We start from the raw sequence: 20,633 nt of genomic DNA on the forward strand, positions 1-20,633 counted from the left end.
AGTACACTGATCAATATGCCTTTTGTTTGGAGCAAATCGGACATACGGTTTCCATAATACATCAATTTATATTTTCTTTGTATCCTATTGTTTCGAGGCAAACAAGTGAATAAACAAACAAGTTGCACCGTAAGATTTACCATGTACTGCATATCCATTGCTGGTGGTGAAACTTGGCCCCTTAGCTCATTATGTCTGTCTAAAATAGCATCCTTCAAAGCCTGGGTTAAAGGCACCACCGTACCAGCTGTCTGTCTTTTCACGTCTTTGCCGTCACCTATCATAAACACAACACATTACGAAAGTCCTCACCTATGTAACTCATCATAAGTCTTAACATGCGCATGTTACCCGGGGTTCACTCCCATTGTGGCCTGTACACCATCCGCGATAATAAAAACGCGTAAAAAGGGTAGTTTTTCGTGGGTAGGCACGATACGCGAGTATCGTGTTTAGGGTGTCAAAAACAAAAAAAAAAAAAAAAAAGGGTAGCAAAATTGCAATTGCTAATGCGCGAAAATGAAATTTAGGGTATGAAATTTGATGCAAGGAATAAAATCCCTGTTTAGGGTGTGAAAACATGCGCGTGTTACCTGTTTAGGGTATCGTTTTAGGCAAGGGTTAAATCCTTGTTTAGGGTGCTTTTCAAAAGTTGATTATCGCGGATGGTATACAGGCCACAATGGGAGTGACCCCCCGGGTGTGTGCAGCAACCTGTAAGCTATCAAAAGATCTTAATTGACAAAGATTGATACCAGTATATGAAATTTGGTGCATTTTGAGTAGGCCCTACACTGTAAAAAATATTTTACTCAACACTGAGTAAAAGGTCACAGCTCAACAGTTGAGTAAAAATTACTCAACATTCAGCTCATATACTATAGGTCACAACTCAACAAATGAGTAAAAAATTACTCAATGTTGAGTATTGTTTTACTAAACATTTGAGTAGTGACCTATAATGAGTTCAATGTTGGGTAATTTTTTACTCAACTGTTGAGCTGTGACCTTTTTACTCAGTGTTGAGTAAAATATTTTTTACAGTGTATAAGATGACAACAAAATACTTTTCATACAAGCGTATATTTAGACCATTTAAATGTTCGTAAGCATAAGCATTATATGTCATCTTTAAAAGTATTTTTCTAGAGTTTGATTCTGCACTCATGTAATTTGATTGAACATATTTCGATATTGTTTCCGCATACGAATTTGAATTTTCAAATAGGTTCTGAATTTAAGGCTACGGCGAATTTGGCTGCACAATTATTAAATTGAGAGAGGAGACAGGGAGAGAGAGGGGAGAAGGAAAGAGGGGGGATGGAGTGGGAGTGATATGAGAAGGAAAGCAAAGCTAGAACGAGGGAGAGAGTTGTTCCGTACTTTAACATACCTAATGCATCAGGTACTTCATTTTGACGCCCCATTTCTGTGCAAACTCCTGAAAATGAAAAAAGAAAGAAAAAAAAAAGATAGAATGTGTCTCAGAAGTCATTTTCAAGTCGCAATTCAACATGAAATTACAATGGAACCACAACATGCATTAGCAGAAAACCAGAGAAAAAAACTCCGGTCATACTTGCCTCTACGGGGACTTGAACCCCAGACATTCCGTTTGTCGTTGTAATGTTGAATTATATTTAATATATTTAATACAAAACATGCTAAATGTAATGAAAATCTGGTAAATCTCATGTTTGGCATGTTTCACAAAATGTTCCTGTTTTCACACAATATCCCAAATGTACTCTTTACCGTGTTGTATCAGATTATACTTTGATCAGCTCGTAATAGGCGGGCCTTATAACATCGTGGATTAATATCAAAATATTTTTGTCTTGGGACATATCGCTAGAAGCTTCACGAATTATTAATTCAAATCCTATCTTTCTTTAACACACAAAATAAAGACAGATATAGCAACTAATAGCAACGTGGGTCTACTTTTCAGCGTAGTGGTAAAAGCCTAACATTTCCCGCCTATTACGAGCTGATCAAACTATAGTAGTCTCTCTAATGTCACTGTGTTGTAGCAAATTTGTACATATTGGACGTCAAACCCTTTCACTATCATTTTTTTCTTTCAGAGCATAACTTACTCTCCAAAAAATCAATATTAAATGAAATAAGTTAAAATGACTATTTCGCCGCTCAAATGACAAATACGTCGTGCAAATACGTCACTATGTGAAACAGTTGCGCAAATACGTCACTTTTTGAAACGGCAAATTCTTCAAATTACAGATACGACATACTGGGCTTGCGAAGTATAGGTGATCCGTAAATACGTCGTTAGGTGATGCACATATTTCAAGGTTATACAAATACGACATAATTAAATTAATTAACATCTTACTAATTAAGCTACTTTGAGGCATGGTTTTTGGTGAATATATAGAGTATAACATAACAAACTAATATACCAATTTTCTCACAAATTTTAAAAAATGTCGAATACGTCAGTATCTGATGCGGCCGATGATCTGTTCGGTGCTCGGTTAGCCACGATATTACTATTTCTACTGCATATCATATTTACGCCATGAATCATTTTTGTCTTTCGAAAAGCACAAATGCTAATCATGAAAGTCACTTTTACGCGATGCAAGCTTGATATACGCAAAAATGTCAAAAGTGGCCCAACTCGTTTTCTGGACGATTTAGTTGATTGAGCATAGCATTTTACCCCGTGTAAAAGCAAACCGCACGTAAATCTACTGGAGGAAAGGCTCCACGCAAGCAGCTTGCCACTAACTACACCATTTTTTGCGGCGTCTAACATATTCAAAGAACATGCAGTTGAAGAAATTGTACAAATTGTGAGTCAACGTTGGATTACGTTTTACTGGAACACCCAGTCTGTCAAGTTTTGTGTCCAATAATTATTATTGTACCACGTAACAAAATTTATTTCCCATAGCTGCAAGAAATCCAAATATATTTACTGGAGCTATAACCAAAATTATGGGTAAAATCTCTGGCATGTTACTGGCTTACTTCTGCTGCTGTTTTGGCAATTGTCGTATGACGAAAAATGCAGTTTTGAGAAAATCGCATTTCACGTTTTGGTAATTTTGAATACCCACTGAGAGCACCAAAGTAAAATATGTTTATCATTATCAAAGAATATAATCAATAATATATCTTTCTTTGTTCTCAACATAATACAAACTTTTATTCATTCACTAATTAGCAGTAATTAATCTGCAAACTCATTCGACAGTATGCCAAAATAATACGCAATTTGACAACCTATGTATTAATAAAATGATACGCCATGTGATACGACAGTATGTCAAAACAATAGGCAACTGCAGTTAAACACTTTACACGGTGGCCTGTGGCGACGTACCGGTATGCCAAAACACAGAACGAAGATTTGGGGGGTGTTACATAAAAACCAGGTCGTATCATACTAATTAGTGCCATATCTCATTAACTAGTTTCATTTAGGTCTCAAAACTTTGTGAATATATAGAGTTTCATTCATAGATTTTGAAAGTTTATATAACTCATTTTCCCCAAAAATAGTCATACGACAGTATGCCAAAACAACGACGACTTTATGTCTACGATGATAGTAACTTGACATAACAAAGGTTTCTATACAAAAACGATTCTCTTATAAAACCATCATGCACACAGTTTCCACCTCGATACACCTGAGAGCTTCAAAGAGACCCCAAGAGCTTCCAAGTAGAGAACAACAAGCAGCCAATGTCTCCACCAGTCTTTGATTACACTACACGGTTGAGTGCATAGCAATATAGGAGATGTGAAGCTTCTAGCTAAAAATGGGCCTCTTTAATTGGTTGTTGTCGAAACCTCAAGTGTTCCCTTCATGCAATCAGAATTTTTGTTTTATATCAAACGAAAGCTAACACTTCCCCCTAAAAACACTTTTAGTCACTAGATTAACAGATAACGCAATTCAATGTTATAGCAAGGCGAATGTGGTACATCTGTTGAAAACTACCTATCCAAGCACATTTTTGACCAAAATGTAGGTTTTAAAAGTCAAAACCTTAAGTGTTCCTTACCTTATTTTTCAAATTTGATGTCATTAAATGAAAAAGCACACTTATATTGTCCATATACTAGATTCGCTAGAATGAGCTATGGTAAATTCTCTTTAAATTGCAAATCTTGTGCAAAAGTTACTATTTTCGCCTATTTCGTCACACGGTTGTAAACTCAATGTACTATGACTTAAGTTATAACAAAGAGCGCTTACAAATTGATATGGTTGACGGCCCGGATGACAAACTTGTCCCAATTTGAATTCAGATTTGAACTAACAACAGAATACAAACAAGCAAAGCAAGAACAAAATAATTACCTCATTTTCTATGGAGTTAGACTGTGAGAACAGAACTGCTGCGGACGTCAAAGCCAAGAGAAAGAGACCGATTGCTGCCATGATTTGGGTCCTTGGTGCAAGGCGCGATGTAACGATGTCACGGGCGATGTCAAAGTGGTTCCTTTAGAAAGTGATGAAGCTTTGAAGTTATACACGGTGGAGTGGGTTTATATAGACAACATGTAGCGTATATCTCTCTTTTCTCCGTTGTAATTATTGTGCAGGTGGTAACTTTAATTCAGAAAGTTAATGGAATTATAATCCGCCCCAGACTTTTTTAATAGGCCTACAAATGTTGCTTTTTTGGAGCGCCCGCTACGGCGGGGCCCCTTATTTGGCTTGACTTTGCAAAATGCCTCTAATTTCGGTCTTGCTAGATTTAATTCGCAACTGTTTTGCTTAAAAGTACGCCCAGCTTAGAAATAAAAACACAAGTTGCTTGGTTTTGATTTTATTATTGTTTACTAATATGCACGGGATGAAATCTTGTGCGTATAGGACAGTTATCGTTTCTTTCAAATACAAAACAAATGGACTCATAAAAAACACCAAATAAACCGATGGCGCTGTGCAGCTTTGGCTGTTGGTGCAAGTGAGGGGGGGGGTAGGCGCTTGGTTTATTTTCATGGTTTCGTTTTGCGGATTAGGAGATGTGAATAACTTTGGGTTGTTTAGTATAAATGTATTTTTTATAAACATTGTCAGTGCACATCGTCATCATCCCTATATCTTCGTGTTAAAATTGCCGTGATAGTACAGCGAATCCTCTAGTTTTTTAAGAGCTACGCATCGCGATTTTGTTCGAGATAGGCCGAGCGACTCAGGCTAAGCATACCATGACTATCATATGAGATACCACAGCGTTTCTATATTCTACACATTATTACGATTTGTGCATGCTCTAGTACCCCATATGATGTTTCTATTACAAGAAAAAAATTGTTTTCAGGTAAAACCAGGGTTTTGTTTCCAGTACACTCACTCGAAAAGCAGTACACTAATTAGCGGGGCCTTGCAGCTTGCTGCGGATATCTTTACTGCATTTTTAATATAAAAATTTGAAATCCAATGTAAAAATTGAGATATATTTAATTTTGAGAATGCAATTATACTTTATAGGAATAAAGGAACGCGTTTAGCCCATTTAGTTAAGTTCCAGGTGCACGTCCTAAAACACAATGCGTATGTAAACTTTCTTTATCTGTGTCAATAATAGAATATTGATTTCAACGTAGTATTGAGCTGTATGCGGAAAAAAGTATAATACAGGGTTTTAACACTGTGCAGTGCAATAATACATCTGTTTAAATGAATGAAATGAAAGATACTTTGTAAAAGCAAAATAATTATTTTTGTCTTCTATACTATCAATCATAACAGTCTTACCCCTGCTTAACGATATTCAACAATATTCAATATCCAATGCAATATTCTCACTACAATAAATACACAACTCCCCCACCCCATATGATCACAAATTGACACGGATCGCGGAAGCTTCATACCATTCATTTCAATACAATTTAATTCAATCCAAAACGGTCCTGTCATACACCTCCCCCACTCAAACATATATATTTTGCATTTAATCATCTTCCCTCTTCCCTGGGAAAAAATTATTCTAATCCTTAATCTATAAACACCATTGAATTCACCACATCATGAATAAGTTCACATTTGGCGCCCCATTCCTTTTAAAGGAATTGTTATTTGATCTAGTTGCGCACATGAAATGGATATCATAGACTTGGTCTATTTGAGAAATGTAACGCTTATTTTAGTTTGCGTAAAATCTGGCAAGCAACTTATGCGGTTGTTTGATGGCATTTAAAACTGAGTCATTTTTAAGAAAAGGTGAAGAATGATGGCGCTATTTATCTATAATCTTGTGATATTGTTTGCATATTTACAAGGGCTAGACACTTGTAAAATTGTATTAGAACATAGGCAAAAAGACTAACAAATGACAAGTGAATTTAAAAAAAAAAACTTTTCATCGTGAAATGTAAGGTATAACTCATATTATTTGGCTAATTTAAATTTGAAATCTTTAAATAGCGCCCTCAATTTTCACACAAATGTTCAGTTTACAGATTTTTTTTAAAATTGAAAAGACGTAAAAAGATGAATAATTTGATGTAGAAACTAAAAATGAAAATCTAGATGTTAAAAATTGCTACAAAATATATGTGTATATACAGTTTGTTAGAGTGATAGCTGTTGCTATTATTATTCAGGTCTAGAATTGAATATTATAATGTTTTGTTAAAAAAATAATAAATGATCACATCAAAATGTGCCCCATGTTTGATAAATCGGGTACGCTGAAATCGATGTCTGACATTTTTAATGCGGGTTTAAAAAACCCTTACTATCAAAAATGACTTCAAAGTGAACCTATAACATCGATCGCACAGGGGGTTAAATTAAAAATACCATAAAAATAATACTTTTGTAGGCGTATGACTTGTAGTTATGGGGCTCAGCAGCTTCAAAGTCATGTCATGTTGTATTAGAATTGCTCCCAGGAAGTTGAACCTCCTGCGTGTGCGATCATGTGAGACATTTGGGAACCGACAGCGTAAGGGGAAGATTGGGTAATTCGGAGCTGGGGGGGGGGGGGGTGCTCTCATCGTGGCCGTCGGTCCAAGTAAGGCCCTTGGTAGAAGGAAGGAATTGGTGAAAAAAATTGAATGAACAATAGATTATTTTGTTATCTTGCTTAAGAAAAAAAAGAGAGAACATAATTGTTTTTTAGATTGCTAGCACATTTTTTTTTTTTTTTTTGTTTTTGTTGTTTTTGTTTTTTTTTTTTTTGTTGTTTTTGTTTTGTTTTTTGTTTGTTTTGGGTTTTTTGCTCTTCACTTTTTCAAACCATCGAAAAAATTGAGTCAACAATTATCAGCTTCCGTCGGCAAAATATATCCGTCGGCCCATTTACAAGTTTTGACCCCACCCCCCCCACCCCCCGGTTCCGAAATCCCGGCTACGCCACTGGTGAGTAATGAGCAGTTTAATGGGTCTTTTAGAACTGATATTAATGAAATCAATTCTTTCAAAGTCAGGCTCCCCCTATCCTCTAACCAAATAAGTGTTGTTTACTTCCAGTTTATTACTGCAAGTTGGTAATAAGCAATGCATTAAGTATCCTATTTTTATCCAAATCTTTTTTAATCCACCCTGTATAACATGAAGGTCACCCTGTATAAAGAGATGAAACTCGACTGGTGTTAAAATTCATAATATTTGTGATTGGTGTTAAAACTGAGGATGGCGAGTTCAGGACACATGGCCTCATATACAAATCTTTTGTTATAAATTTTGTTTGCAATGTTGGCGAATGTGATACAATTTGCCGATATCGTATATGCACCTTTGCTCACTAAAGTAGCGGTATTTGCATACACCTTATTCCATTTTGAGGCTTTTACATTATACGGCACGAATTTTATGAAATTGTAGGCAATTGTGTGTATTTTTTGCAACTTGGCAGAGTTTGTAAGCGTAGTATAGACCTACTTTCATTGAGCTGCAGCTGGGTTAAAATTGAACTGGGTTACAATTTAACCTTTAAATTTCAATTAAATGGATTAACATTTTCAAGGAAAACATACCCTTTGAAATAAATCCAATCAACATTTTCTTTTCTATTTAATATTTTACAGAGATTATAATGTGATGAATTTATATTCACGTGCGTGCATTCTATGCAACGTTGCACCATTTTTAATGCATTTTTGCATTCTGATTAACATAATCATTCCATTTAACTTGACATCATCGAGCTGTAACTAGGTTAACCCATTGAGCACTACCTGCCGATCTAACATTGCAAATAATTCTCCCCAATTTTTTTGCGTGTTGAAATCATTCTAACAATGTTGCTGATTGGGCCAATTGATTATGAAAACTTCTTTTTGGCCAATCGTCAGGTAGTTCTCATGGGGTTAAAAACTAGGTTACAGATAGCAACAAATATCGAGTTATTGTGCACTTTCAAAGTTTATATATATATTTTATGTAGCTACTTAGTTATTGCAGAAAAAAGTCACATTACAAAGCAATGAGAATAGTGGTCTACCACTCGTTCTTGTCACAAGTTGCACCTTGAGGCCCCTAAGACACATAATGTGCTAGAGACAGGGTCTTCTCAGTGGCTGGCCCCAGAGCTTGGAATAATCTCCCAAATCACATATCCTAATTCTCTAACAGTTGAAATTTTCAAATCATCTCTAAAAACTCATCTGTTTCAGATTTCCTATGTTTAGTTTTTCTTGTTTTTGCTTCTTTGTTTTTATTTGTATTGCGCTTTGAATCCAGCGGTAAAGGCGCTTTATATGTGTTGGTTAATGTAATGTAATGTCTAGCGAGCCGTTTAATTTCGTGTCGCAAATCGTTTAAAATAGCAACAAGTTGTCCTTGTGATTATATTACACCAACATTTGGAAAAATTGATATTGATAATAAATATATTATTAAAGTTTGTTTAAGTTAAAGTTGTAATATATATTATATATTGATATGTTCTGCATAATGTTCAAAAAAGTGTTCTACAACTCATCCGTGTTCGCGCGTTCTGGATATGTTCAGAAAGTGTTTCCAAAATAGCCCTCATAAGTCACCGTGTTCTGGATGTGTTCTAGTGTCCTGACAATAACTCGGATTTGGAACACATCTAGAACACAGTAGCACCTTCCTTGACATGTTCTGGGTTTTGCAAGAACGAATCCCAAATATTATGGTATTTCAAAAGCTTTGTTTTTTACATACAGTTTTGATAAGACACTTATAGTTTTATGAATGTTCGAATGCGGTGCCATATGCGGTTTGTAACGTTTTTGACAGATGAAATTATAACTGCAACTATAGAAACAAAACAACAAGTTTCTGGTAATACCAGTAAAAGTTATAGTCATCTATATGTAAATGCCACACTAACTGATTTAGTCAAATATAAAACAAAGAACTTTCTGGTAAAACAAGGGACCGTGTATAGTCCCTGGGACCAATTATGGTCCCTGGTAAAACATACCAGAACAAAATGACATTCATCAATATGCAAATGACATTGAAACTTATGATGGGTTACAGTAATTTAAAGTTTTTATTGAAAACCTTGTGGAACTTTTGTCCCCCTATCCCCACACTGCACTGATATAAGGTAGAATAGGCCTATTATGTACACAATCATGGTGTTTTACAGCAAAAATAGGTAATTAAACATGTTCCATAATTTACCTGTGATATAAGGTAGAATAGGCCTATTATGTCACACAATCATGGTGTTTTACAGCAAAATAGGTAATTAAACATGTTCCGTATGGCTAAATGGGGTAGCTTGAGGCATTACAATTTTAATGGATTCTAATGTGTCTTTCTACCAAAGTCATTGTTTTTTACTTTAGGATGTTTTTCACTGACAGACTTTTAGTATGGAATACTTTTTCGCAAAATTCCAAGACTGGTCTGGAGGGGTCTGCATAAACCGCACGGGCTAAATATTGGAGAGATTGAGAACAGGCATTCACTGCGAACGCCATACGGGTTACGTATTATTATGACATAGTGTCGTTCACATCCAAACTAGTCTCCTAAACAACCAGTTCGTGTCGGTCCTAATGCTCATCTTTCCTAGTATGTTCGTGATAGCCTCATACAGTCTGACCGGAGACTACATCTAAACGCAATATCAATAAGCTCATGGTGGCGCTATGCTGAGAAAAATATATCTAAAGATACAGGAAGCGCCCATTGATTCACCTTGGGTGCATCGAACCAGAGAAGATGAGGATAGATTCTCATCGAACGCACTTTCCTCGGTATTGATATGCATACGCCTGGCTGTATCTATTGCTCTAAGCATTCGATCCAGATTAGCGATATTTGAGTTTTGCGGGCTTATTGTATGCTATTTGTCTAAATAACCTAAACAGAGTTTGGTGTTAGATGCCTTGAAAGTCACCATAGTGTATATTATTCGAAGTCAAGAAACAAACCCCATTATCATATAAATAGTACCCTGTTGAGAAGTAATTCATTGTTAGAGCATCAGCGCAGTCACCTTCGGAGCCTTATTTCACCCTTATACAGATGAGCACTCCATTATAATGCCAAGTTGAAGGTGTCCTGGGAAGTATTTCTTGAACTCCTTGTCTTGGGTAGGCATCAATCAATTCTCAGGTGTCTCTGGACTTAGGATCAGACTCTGTTGGGATAAACTAGGTTTAGGGGGCCCCAACCGTCCCGCTTCCCTCAGAGATAGATTTAATTAAATCATCGTCAGAGATTGGGCACACCATCCTACTTTCAGGCTAGCAACAGCTGGTATGAGTGGCGTAAACCAACGTGCTAAGTCAATGCGCCTATATTACCCAGCAGACCCTTGAGCTAGAGTAAGCTGAGCAGAGCTTACACTGCTGGAACTGGGATGTACAATGTCATTACGGACAATAAATGGTCACAGGAACCTAGTCTTACTATCAGTTGGAGGGGTAGTTCATTGGTAGATTACCAGTGCGGCATGATGCAGTCATGTCTACAGTAGAATTCATCTCGACCTTTGCAGGACTTAAACCCCATTGAAAGCTATTAAACCAAGATAACACTCATTGAAACAGCTCAACTGATTAAATCGGATCTTCTCTGGTTGTACACAAGTGTCTGTTTTACATGTGCGACATCGCAATAAAGCTGGTATTATAGCTTCAGTTGGGTAACCGATTATAAAGGAAACGGAAGAAAACAATGGTATGTGGAGCTTTGTTTACGAAATGAGACAATGACCTGCTTTTTGTTAACCAGCATTCTTGAAAATTAGCAACATAATGATTGTTGACTTAACACGGTTTGGAAATAATTTCTTCATATTTTTGGTGTTATCTGTCGTTTACATATCCTTCCTAAAACACAAAAGTGCGACCTCTCCAAACACCTAAATTAACTAAAATTTAGGACATGTTACAAAACTATATTTTCTAGAATTTCATAGAATAGTTTAAATGTAGCTTGTACTTTTTTTTTTTTGTGGCATCCTTCAGAACGGAGCGGTCCGTTACCAATATAGCTCAATATTTTCGGTCAAATCTCCATTCAATTAACACGGGGAGTTGGCTAGCTATGAGCTAGCTATGCTTTGCCCTCACTCATATTCTACGAAAGTGCGACCCCTTCTGAACATCTAACCTAGCTGTAAGTTTAGGTCATGTTAGAGAAATATATTTGCTAGAAGTTTGGAGAATAGTTAAAATATTGGCTGGTTATTTTTCACACAGTGATGTTAACTAGTCAAGTGCCCATTCTTCCAACATACATCATTTGTAGAGATCACGCGTCAATGGTGAGAGCACTGCGTATTGTGTATAGGAAAACGGACAGTAACTGCAGTATGGTCATCTTCGGAGTCTAATTTCACCCTTAAGATGAGCACTCCTGGTGTAGTTTTCTCTTGGAAGATGACAGAATTGGAAAAATCACCTTGTCGCAGTTTAACTAACAAACGAACAAAATCAGCTTGTTACACTAGCAAGTGCCACACCGTTGTAAGGTAGCAGGCAGTGATGTATCGTTCGAGTCCGGAGTCGGACTCGAGTCCAATTTTTGTTGGACTCGGACTTGACTTTGCGATAAAATGTAACGTCCGTAACACTAAATCAACAGTGTAGGACGATACAGGAGTATCAATTTCAAACTTGCTTTTCATGTTTACATAGAATGGAGTCAGGGCTTGCTCAATATAGTTAAGGGGGTACTACACCCCTAGCAAATTTTGTGCCTATTTTTGCATTTTTCTCAAAAATTATAGCACATTGGTGACAGGTAAGACATGTATATCATAGGGGCAAAGACTACAACTATTGCACTGAAAATTCAGCAACTCAAGGCAAGTAGTTATTGTTTTATTGATCAAATATTGGTTTCCCCTCATTTTTGACTGTAACTCCACAACTGTTGTCTGTGCTGAAATAAAATTTCCAGTACAGTAGTTGTAGTCCTTGCCCCTATAATAAACATATCTTACTTGTCACCAATGCGCTATAATTTTTTTTTTTTTTTCAAAAATAGGCACAAAATTGAGCAGGGGTGTTGTACCCCCTTAACAGAAGAAAATAAAACACAGAACTGAATGGAGATTTAAGGATATGTACCATCTGTCAAAAAGTCAGGCACTTTTGCGTAACGTCCATAACGCTCGTTTCTAATTTCTGTAGCTAATTAACTAAGAAAGCCAAATCAAAATTGCTTCATTATAATGAACATTAGAGTGTGTACTAGTAGCATACTAAGAAATAACGTGTTATCCTAACAGCAAACATGTGTGCTAGTCACTTAAAACTTGCAAGTTGCATGCATCTGTAACGTCCGTAACGGTGGAATTGGCCAAATGCGCTTCTAAGTAGAGGAGAGGATACATGTGTAACACCAGGCTTCAACGCTTTGAGGTGGAGTCAGTGTCGTTTGTTTTTGTGGGTTTTTGTGTGTAGCTTGTAGCATAATACCATGCAGTGTAAGTTCTTATTTTGTAAAGCGCATTGAACATAGTTGGTAATATTGCGCTAGAGTAAGCGCCGTTTATTATTAAAAAAAAAAAAAATGTTGTGTTGCCCTCAAGTGAGAAAATGGGAAAGTTGGGGCGGACGGTCGGATTTCTTTTTTTTTTTTTTTTTTTTTTTTTTTCAAACCTTCAGTTCTTAAAAATCTCCTCAAATATTAAATAATGCTTCTTCAACTCGGGGATATTTGTCAATTCTGACTTCTGGATACCTGTTAGACATCAATTAAAGACTAGTCTTTCAATAAAATATTAATTTTAAGTGAAAAACATAGATTTTTGAACAAATCTGTAAAAATCATCATTCAAAAAAAAAAAAAAAATGCCGACCCTGATTTTTCAGGATTTAGGACCGGGCGGTTGAGGGCAACACAACAATTGTTTTTTTAGGCGTTACAAGAGAATAAAGATATTGTTTTTAGCCGCTGGAGTGCATCTATCGTCTCATATAACACGGGCGACATTATTATTTTAAAAGTAAAACAACGAGGCGAAGCCGAGTTGTTTTATGCCAAAAAATAATGATGTCCCCACTCGCCCGTGTTATATGAGACGATAGATGCACCGTGCACGACAGCGACTAAACACAATACCTTTATTCTCATTCTTAAACACTTCAATTCAAATAAAAATATCATAAACTTTACAAATTTTAATCAAATTAAATCCTACATTTTGCAAGGAATTATAGTACCGGTACCTACATGTAGCAGGGCATAAAATCGATCACTCCGGATCAGTCCCGATGTGCGCCTACGATTGGTTCAAATAAATAGCGAGTACGCATATGATATCGCGTCGAAAAGCCGTTGATGCACACTTGTCATATCACATGGGTAAGAACCAATAGATTGCAGGAACATTCTCAAGTGTTTTAGAATTATTAATAAATTTTAACCGGAGCTTTGCGTTACTTTTAGAATTCCTTTATTAAAGGCTTTAATTATGTCTGGTTCCATACAGCAGTCTGGTAAGCAGGTACGAATAATTCCGCGTGAATTGAGACGTCAGAGCAGGTCAAAGTACTACGTCCCGTGTCCTACTATCACTCAAACAAGGAAATCTCTTTACGAATTCACTCACCTTGCGATCCTACATCATCAGTTGAAACAAACATCTCAAGTTTCCAAAAACAACTTTGTCATTCCTCAAAACTACAAGTAAAATTGAAATCCCACTATTACCCGTTATTGAAAATTTTGTTCGATTTAAATGTCAACCAAAAGAACGCACAAGTCGAGTTCAGTTGACCAAAATGGTAGCTCCTGCCTACTGGTACACCCATCGAATGTATGTCATCAGCCCTCAGATCGGCCCTCAGACACACACATACAGGCATAGAGTTCTGCAGTAGCATGTTTTGTTGAACGTTTTGTGTAATGTTTACATCCATGACAGTTCTAATACCATCAACAGACAACTCAAATACAAAGGATGTCAGTTGGCAATCTTAATGTTATGCAATCAAGTTTACAACACTATCACTCTTACAATGAGCAGAAAATCAATGAGTCATGCAATTCAAGTACCAATATTGATTACCTGAAGTGGCCTACTGCAAATGACCAGATATACCTTTCTGATTTTCTTGTTATTTTGCAATGACAAAACCATGTTTTCCTTGATTTTGGTATGACATTGAGCAAATAGAATTAATTGGTGTACTACTTTTCAGTACCCTGTTTTCCATGGGTGACTGTAGTAGGAACCCATGGATTCGATCCATGTAGCCTCCTGGTCACCTCAGATATGACGTCAGCATCATTCAAGCTGCTTATTAAATATTCATGAATCCGACCACGTGGTCACAATCAGTGGATCTGATTGGTTGGAATTAATGCCATGTGCTTGACCTTACAGGAGTCAGAGATATGCATATATTCATGTATGAATGGCTGCTGGCTAAACAGCGATGCGGATTTTCGCCGGATAATATTAATATATTCATCACCGGGACTGATGAAGGCGACATTTTCGATGTTTGTACCGGGGGAATTTTAGACATGCAGACTTCTACAAATTCGTCCAAAGGTAACCAAAGGGTTGGGGATCGCATTTTTAACTATCACTAAATGTTTCGGATTGAGGTCGGCTAAAAAGTAGACCATTTCGGGGACTGTAATTGGTGTAGATGTCACATTTTGAACAGTGACCAATTTGGCTTTCAGCACAAGTGTTTGGCCTTACTCAGTTCCAATAATTGAAACTCCCCGCTCCGACGGGGAGTTCCAACAGGTGCTGCATTCACATACACACTTAGCCGTCGTTACGAAGAAATCTTTGTTCACAAATGATTGCAAATTACACATTTGTAATCATTTTCACCACAAAAATATGATGTGAAAACACAGGTGAGCAATGTATGAATATATGGAGAGGTGAAACAGGTTGTTAATTATTGTCAATATTAATAGTTGGCGACATTTATAATGAAAATAATTAACACTGTAGACACCCTATGGCACCTTCTACAACTTGAGAACAAGTCCTCAAAATTTGTAGTTACTACAACTGGCCTTACTTACAATGTATACCCAATGGGCTTTAATATGAATTTACACAGCAGTACGCAGTAGACCGCATACTGTCAATCTAAATCTAATTGAGGGGTTATAGGGTCATACTGCAGTTACTGTCCGTTTTCCTATACACAATACACAGTGCTCTTTCCCATTGACGCGTGACCTCTACAAATAGCCCTACGTTAAAAGTATGGGGGATATGACTAGTTAACGTCGCTGTGTGAAAAAATAACCGGCCAATATTAAAAGTACTCTTCTAATGTTTTAGAAAATATAGTTTTTAACATGTCCTAAATTTTAGCTAATTTAGATGTTTGGAAATATTCGTACTTTGGTGTTTTAGTTAATGTTATAGGTAATAGTACATTGCCTAGTTAACGTCGCTGTGTGAAAAATAACCGGCCAATATTAAAAGTACTCTTCAAAATTCTAGACAATATAGTTTTGTAACATGTCCAATTTTTAGCTAATTTAGGTGTTTGGAGAGGGTCGTACTTTTGTGTTTTAGGAAGGACATGTAAACGACAGATAACACCAAAAATATGAAGAAATTATTTCCAAACCGTGTTAAGTCAACAATCATTATGTTGCTCATTTTCAAGAATGCTGGTTTACAAAAGCACGCCATTGTCTGATTTCGTGAACAAAGCCACACATAACATTGTTTCCTTTCCTTTATAATCGGTTACCCAACTGAAGCTATGAATACCAGCTTTATTATGATATCGCACATGAAAAACAGACACTTGTGCACAACCAGAGAAGATCCGATTTAATCAGTTGAGCTGTTTCAATGAGTGTTATCTTGGTTTAATAGCTTTTAATGGGGTTAAGTCCTGCAAAGGTCGAGATGAAGTCTACTGTAGACATGACTGCATCATGTTAGGGTTAGGTTGACAAGAAAATACCGAAGTTACCTGTCAATTGCAATGCTGTCGGCCTGTAGCCGATTGTTCAAATTGTGTGTACCGGTACATCAATTTATTTACATTTTATTTCCCCACATTTTCGCCGCAAATCGTAGAAGTACATTACATGTGAAACCACTCATTACATAATATTCTAATATTACCTGAACTAATCTTGCAATTTGCTTTAATTTCAATCGAAGCATCTTTAATGATTGCTTTAAGAAAAAATCTCAGACTCGTTTCCCGAGTTTCAGCGGTGTTTACTTCAAACTGTATTGTCGTAACATATATTAATAATCTAGCAGAGCCTACGCAATTATATTGTTAGGCTGCATAAAGTAGTATAATTCAGAAAGGTGTGGTATATAGAATTTAGGCTGTTTATTATATACGTAAAGGTGGTATATGAAAGAAAGAAAGAAAGAAAGAAAGAAAGAAAGAAAGAAAGAAAAGAAAGAAAGAAAGAAAGAAAGAAAGAAAGAAAGAAAGAAAGAAAAACGAATAAAATAAAACACTTTGTTGTTTCAGAAATAAATAAATAAATATTAATAAATTTGTTAATCAACTAATTAATTAAAATTATGAATATTCTCATTATTGTTTCAATCAACATCAAAATAATATCAAAATATCAGTGTATACAGCCTGTCTCAAAAAAAAAATTGTGCAAGTAAAAGCGCCCTCTCAGGCAGTTAGAAAATACCATTGTGACATGATGCTTACATCAACGTCAAGGACGTAGACTTAGCTCTCAAATGCCGTTTGTTCTGTTCAATTTGCTTGTTTCAATCTCGAGATATGTGTATTTAACAACGAAAGAGCAAAATCACAATTGTGCCACTTTAACTCAAGAAGAGAGCTTTACATCAATGATAGTTGAAGTTGATGCGTCTAATGCACTGTGACTCCCTCTTCGGGGCTCGTGCATTGGACGCATCATTGCATCAACATCAGTGCGCATGCATTATTTTGTCTAATTTCTCTACCAACAAGTAATATAAACCTATACTGCCCTGGGCAAAGCACTGTTGGTACCCTCTTTAGCCTCCCTGGCCAGGGTTACGGCGAAGACCAACGGCGGATCTAGCGAGCCAACATCATTAGTTAGCATCGGTAGTGAAGGCGAATGAGTCACGACCTCCAAAGTCAACGGCAGTTCACTGGCGGATGAACAGAGGAGAAGGAAATGGTGGTCATCCTTAGTCCACCCTGTAGAAGGCAATGGCGAACCACTACAGTATTAGCCTAGTCATACCATGAGAATGTCAAGAAAATGTTAAGACTAACAGCGTTAAGGAGAATGCTTGTATCAAAAAAGCAATCTCTCTCGCTCGGTAGGGACCCCCAATTGCAGTGGGTGGGACCCGATCGTCATCAAGATACCACGCAAAGGGAAATATGAACTTCACTAGGAACTTTGGAATGTAAGAACACAATTCAGGCTGAAAAACTGGCAACTTAGTGAAAGAAATGGAAAAGACTCAAAGTTAACATCCTTGGAATATGAGATAAGGTGGATGATGTGAGCCTAATACGTAAACAAAATATTGAGTAGAGCCCAATACGTAAATAAAAACCACTGGCAGAGGAGGGGAGATGAATAAAGTACTCAGAATCAACTTTTATTGTTAATGTATTGGGCGGATGAATTATTTTTTGGCATTTTTGTTCTAGGTAGAAGAGGTTGAGCCCAATACGTATCAAATTGATACGTACTGGGATTTTGTTACGTATTGGGCTCTTACAGATGGATGCTGGAACGTTTACATCTGGAGAATATACAGTGATTTTCTGGGGGGCAATAACTCAAGAAAGGAGAAAGTTTAAGGGATAAAGTTACTTGGAGGAGTCTGATAGGTCATTGGGGTGTGTCAGACAGAGTAGTGCTTGTTAAATCAGCTGCAAAATCTTCAATCTTGCAATCATCCAAGTCTATGCACCGCAGACAGTGATGAGAACACATTGCTGCTTTTTATGAGGATCTTGAGAAGGTAATGAAACAGGGTAAGTCAGATGAAATCACCATGGTAGTGGGAGATTTGAATGCAAAGGTCGGAGAGAATAAAGAGTTGAGATATTAGGGCCTCATGGTTTGGGTGCAAGAAATGAAAGAGGAGATCGGTGGATCGAATGGTGCAACGAACAAGACCTCATGATTGCAAACACGTGGTTTATGCAACCACCCAGACGGAAGTATACCTGGGTACGTCCAGGGGACAGGGTGAGAAATCAAATTGACTTTATCACCATTAAAAAGAGGTTTAGAAATGCAGTGAAGGAAGCAAATACCTACCTGGGTGCAGATATCAGCAGTGACCATGTGCCAGTTATCAGTCAAATTCTATTTGCAGCTCAAGAAGATACGGAAGCAAACAGGTGCTAAAAACTTGACTTCCGCAGCATTAAAAGAAGACAGCAACATCAGAGATATGTACAAACTCAAAGTGAGCAACAGATTTGAGGTGCTGGAAGATGAAGGGGACAAAGACAATACTAAATGGCAGATTTTCCAGAGTCGATCATGGAAACTGCAAAAGAAGTGATTCCACCAAGGAAAAAGCAAAATAAACATAGCTGGATGACAAAAGACATTCTAGATTTGATGGAAGAGAAGACAACAAAAGGTCAAAAATGAAACAAGTACAAGGAACTTGATGATATGGTCAAGAAGAAGTGTCTTGATGCAAAGAACTCATGGTTCAACAGCAGATGCGATGAGCTTGAGAAGCAGAGGCATACAAGCCCCAAAAGAAATGCACAGGATTATTAAAGAGGTTTGTGGAAAGAAGGTGTACCTCAGCTGGATGTATCAAGTCGAAGGATGGAGATATCATTGTGGAGAAGGACCAGATCATCAATAGATGGACTGAATATATCTCAGAACTATTTGATGATGAGAGAGTGAAATGCCAACTATCAATCGGGAAATTGACGGCCCAGATATTCTGGGTAATCTGAAGTGCAATCTGTGGTTCACAATATGAAGAACAACAAAGCAATTGGTCCTGATGAGTTAGCAGTGGAACTGATTAAGAACTTAGATGAGTTGGGGATAGTGAAGTTGACAGAAGTGTTGAATGAGATATATAACTCAGGTGAAATTCCTCCAGAGCTGAGCAAGTCCATCTTTATCGCTTTACCAAAGAAACCTGGAGCTATATTATGTGAGTTACAGAGGACTAGGGTTGTAAAATTCCCGGGAATTTTCGGAGTGGAAAATTTCCACCGGCAATTTTGGGAATTAACGGGCATTTTCGAATATTGGAATTTTCAGAATTTTCGGGAATTTTCATTCAAAACTAAAAATCAAAGTTTAAAAAGAAGAATCACTGTGTAGATTAGAGTATTGGAGTAATTTATAGCATACAATCATAATAAAGAACTTCAAGAATGATCAATAACCATTTTTATCAAAGAAAACAACAAGCATGACTGGATCTTACTGCGTTATGTTTTTGTTCTGTAAAACATCTTACACTAGTACAATGAGTTTTGAACAATAACCACAACTCTGAAGGGATACTCATTATCTTAAATCTAATATTACATAAAAGACTTGAACTATTATTTTAGTAATAGAATACTTTAGCACTATCAACATTTTTGTTACCAGCTACCAGCTAATTGATCATGAATACTAAATTTAAACTCTCATTCAGTGCGTAGCTCATAAGATGTGAACTACAAAGATCTTGCATGAGATAATGCACTGGAGTTAATATCGTCTGTTCAGTACCAAAATACACATGTACCATGATAGGCCTACATAATACATTTTTTATGCTTGGTAGTACAGTTCATATTCAACAGGGTTGGTGCGATTTAAATCAAATGTTTTTTTTAAATCACCAAATGAATTTAAATCAAGTCTTTCATATTTTACCATTTTTGATGTAAGTTAATTTCTTTCTTAAATTGACTGTTTTACTCCATTCCTAATGCTTCTTCAACTTTTGGATGCAATTAAATACCTCTATGATGTCAGCTCTATTGCTACAAATTCATCATCTTCAAGGTGCAGAATTCAACAGGTTTATTCCTATGATTTTACCAAATTTTTTCTTTGAAATTTTTATACGGTATGTTAAAACATGTTTTGATTTTTTGTAAATACCTGATAGGATTGTACATGTCTATCATTCCACTGAACTCTTTTTGCTGATAAATTATTTAACAAAATGGTTTCTGGAAAATGATAAGAATATTGTCCATTTTCATAGCAATTTAAAGTTCAATTGAGGAAGTCAATTATATGACATGGCAAGTTACATCGTCAATCAAAATGACTACCA

At 36.5% G+C, this 20,633-nt stretch overlaps 1 protein-coding gene across 1 annotated transcript in view; it reads right to left on the reverse strand.

Moving 5' to 3' along the window:
- The window catches only part of LOC140162416 (GLIPR1-like protein 1), a 28,891-nt gene extending 24,346 nt beyond the window's left edge, over nucleotides 1–4,545 (reverse strand). Inside the window, exons 1-3 of the mRNA XM_072185643.1 lie at nucleotides 4,340–4,545; nucleotides 1,394–1,441; nucleotides 141–277 (exon numbers count right to left, since the gene is read on the reverse strand). Coding sequence (XP_072041744.1) covers nucleotides 141–277; nucleotides 1,394–1,427 — 171 coding nt within the window. The 5' untranslated portion in view covers nucleotides 1,428–1,441; nucleotides 4,340–4,545. The remainder of the gene's footprint in view (nucleotides 1–140; nucleotides 278–1,393; nucleotides 1,442–4,339) is intronic.
- Between the last annotated feature and the right edge of the window lie 16,088 nt (nucleotides 4,546–20,633).

Source organism: Amphiura filiformis, chromosome 10 (assembly GCF_039555335.1).
Source record: "Amphiura filiformis chromosome 10, Afil_fr2py, whole genome shotgun sequence".
Classification (NCBI taxonomy): domain Eukaryota; kingdom Metazoa; phylum Echinodermata; class Ophiuroidea; order Amphilepidida; family Amphiuridae; genus Amphiura; species Amphiura filiformis.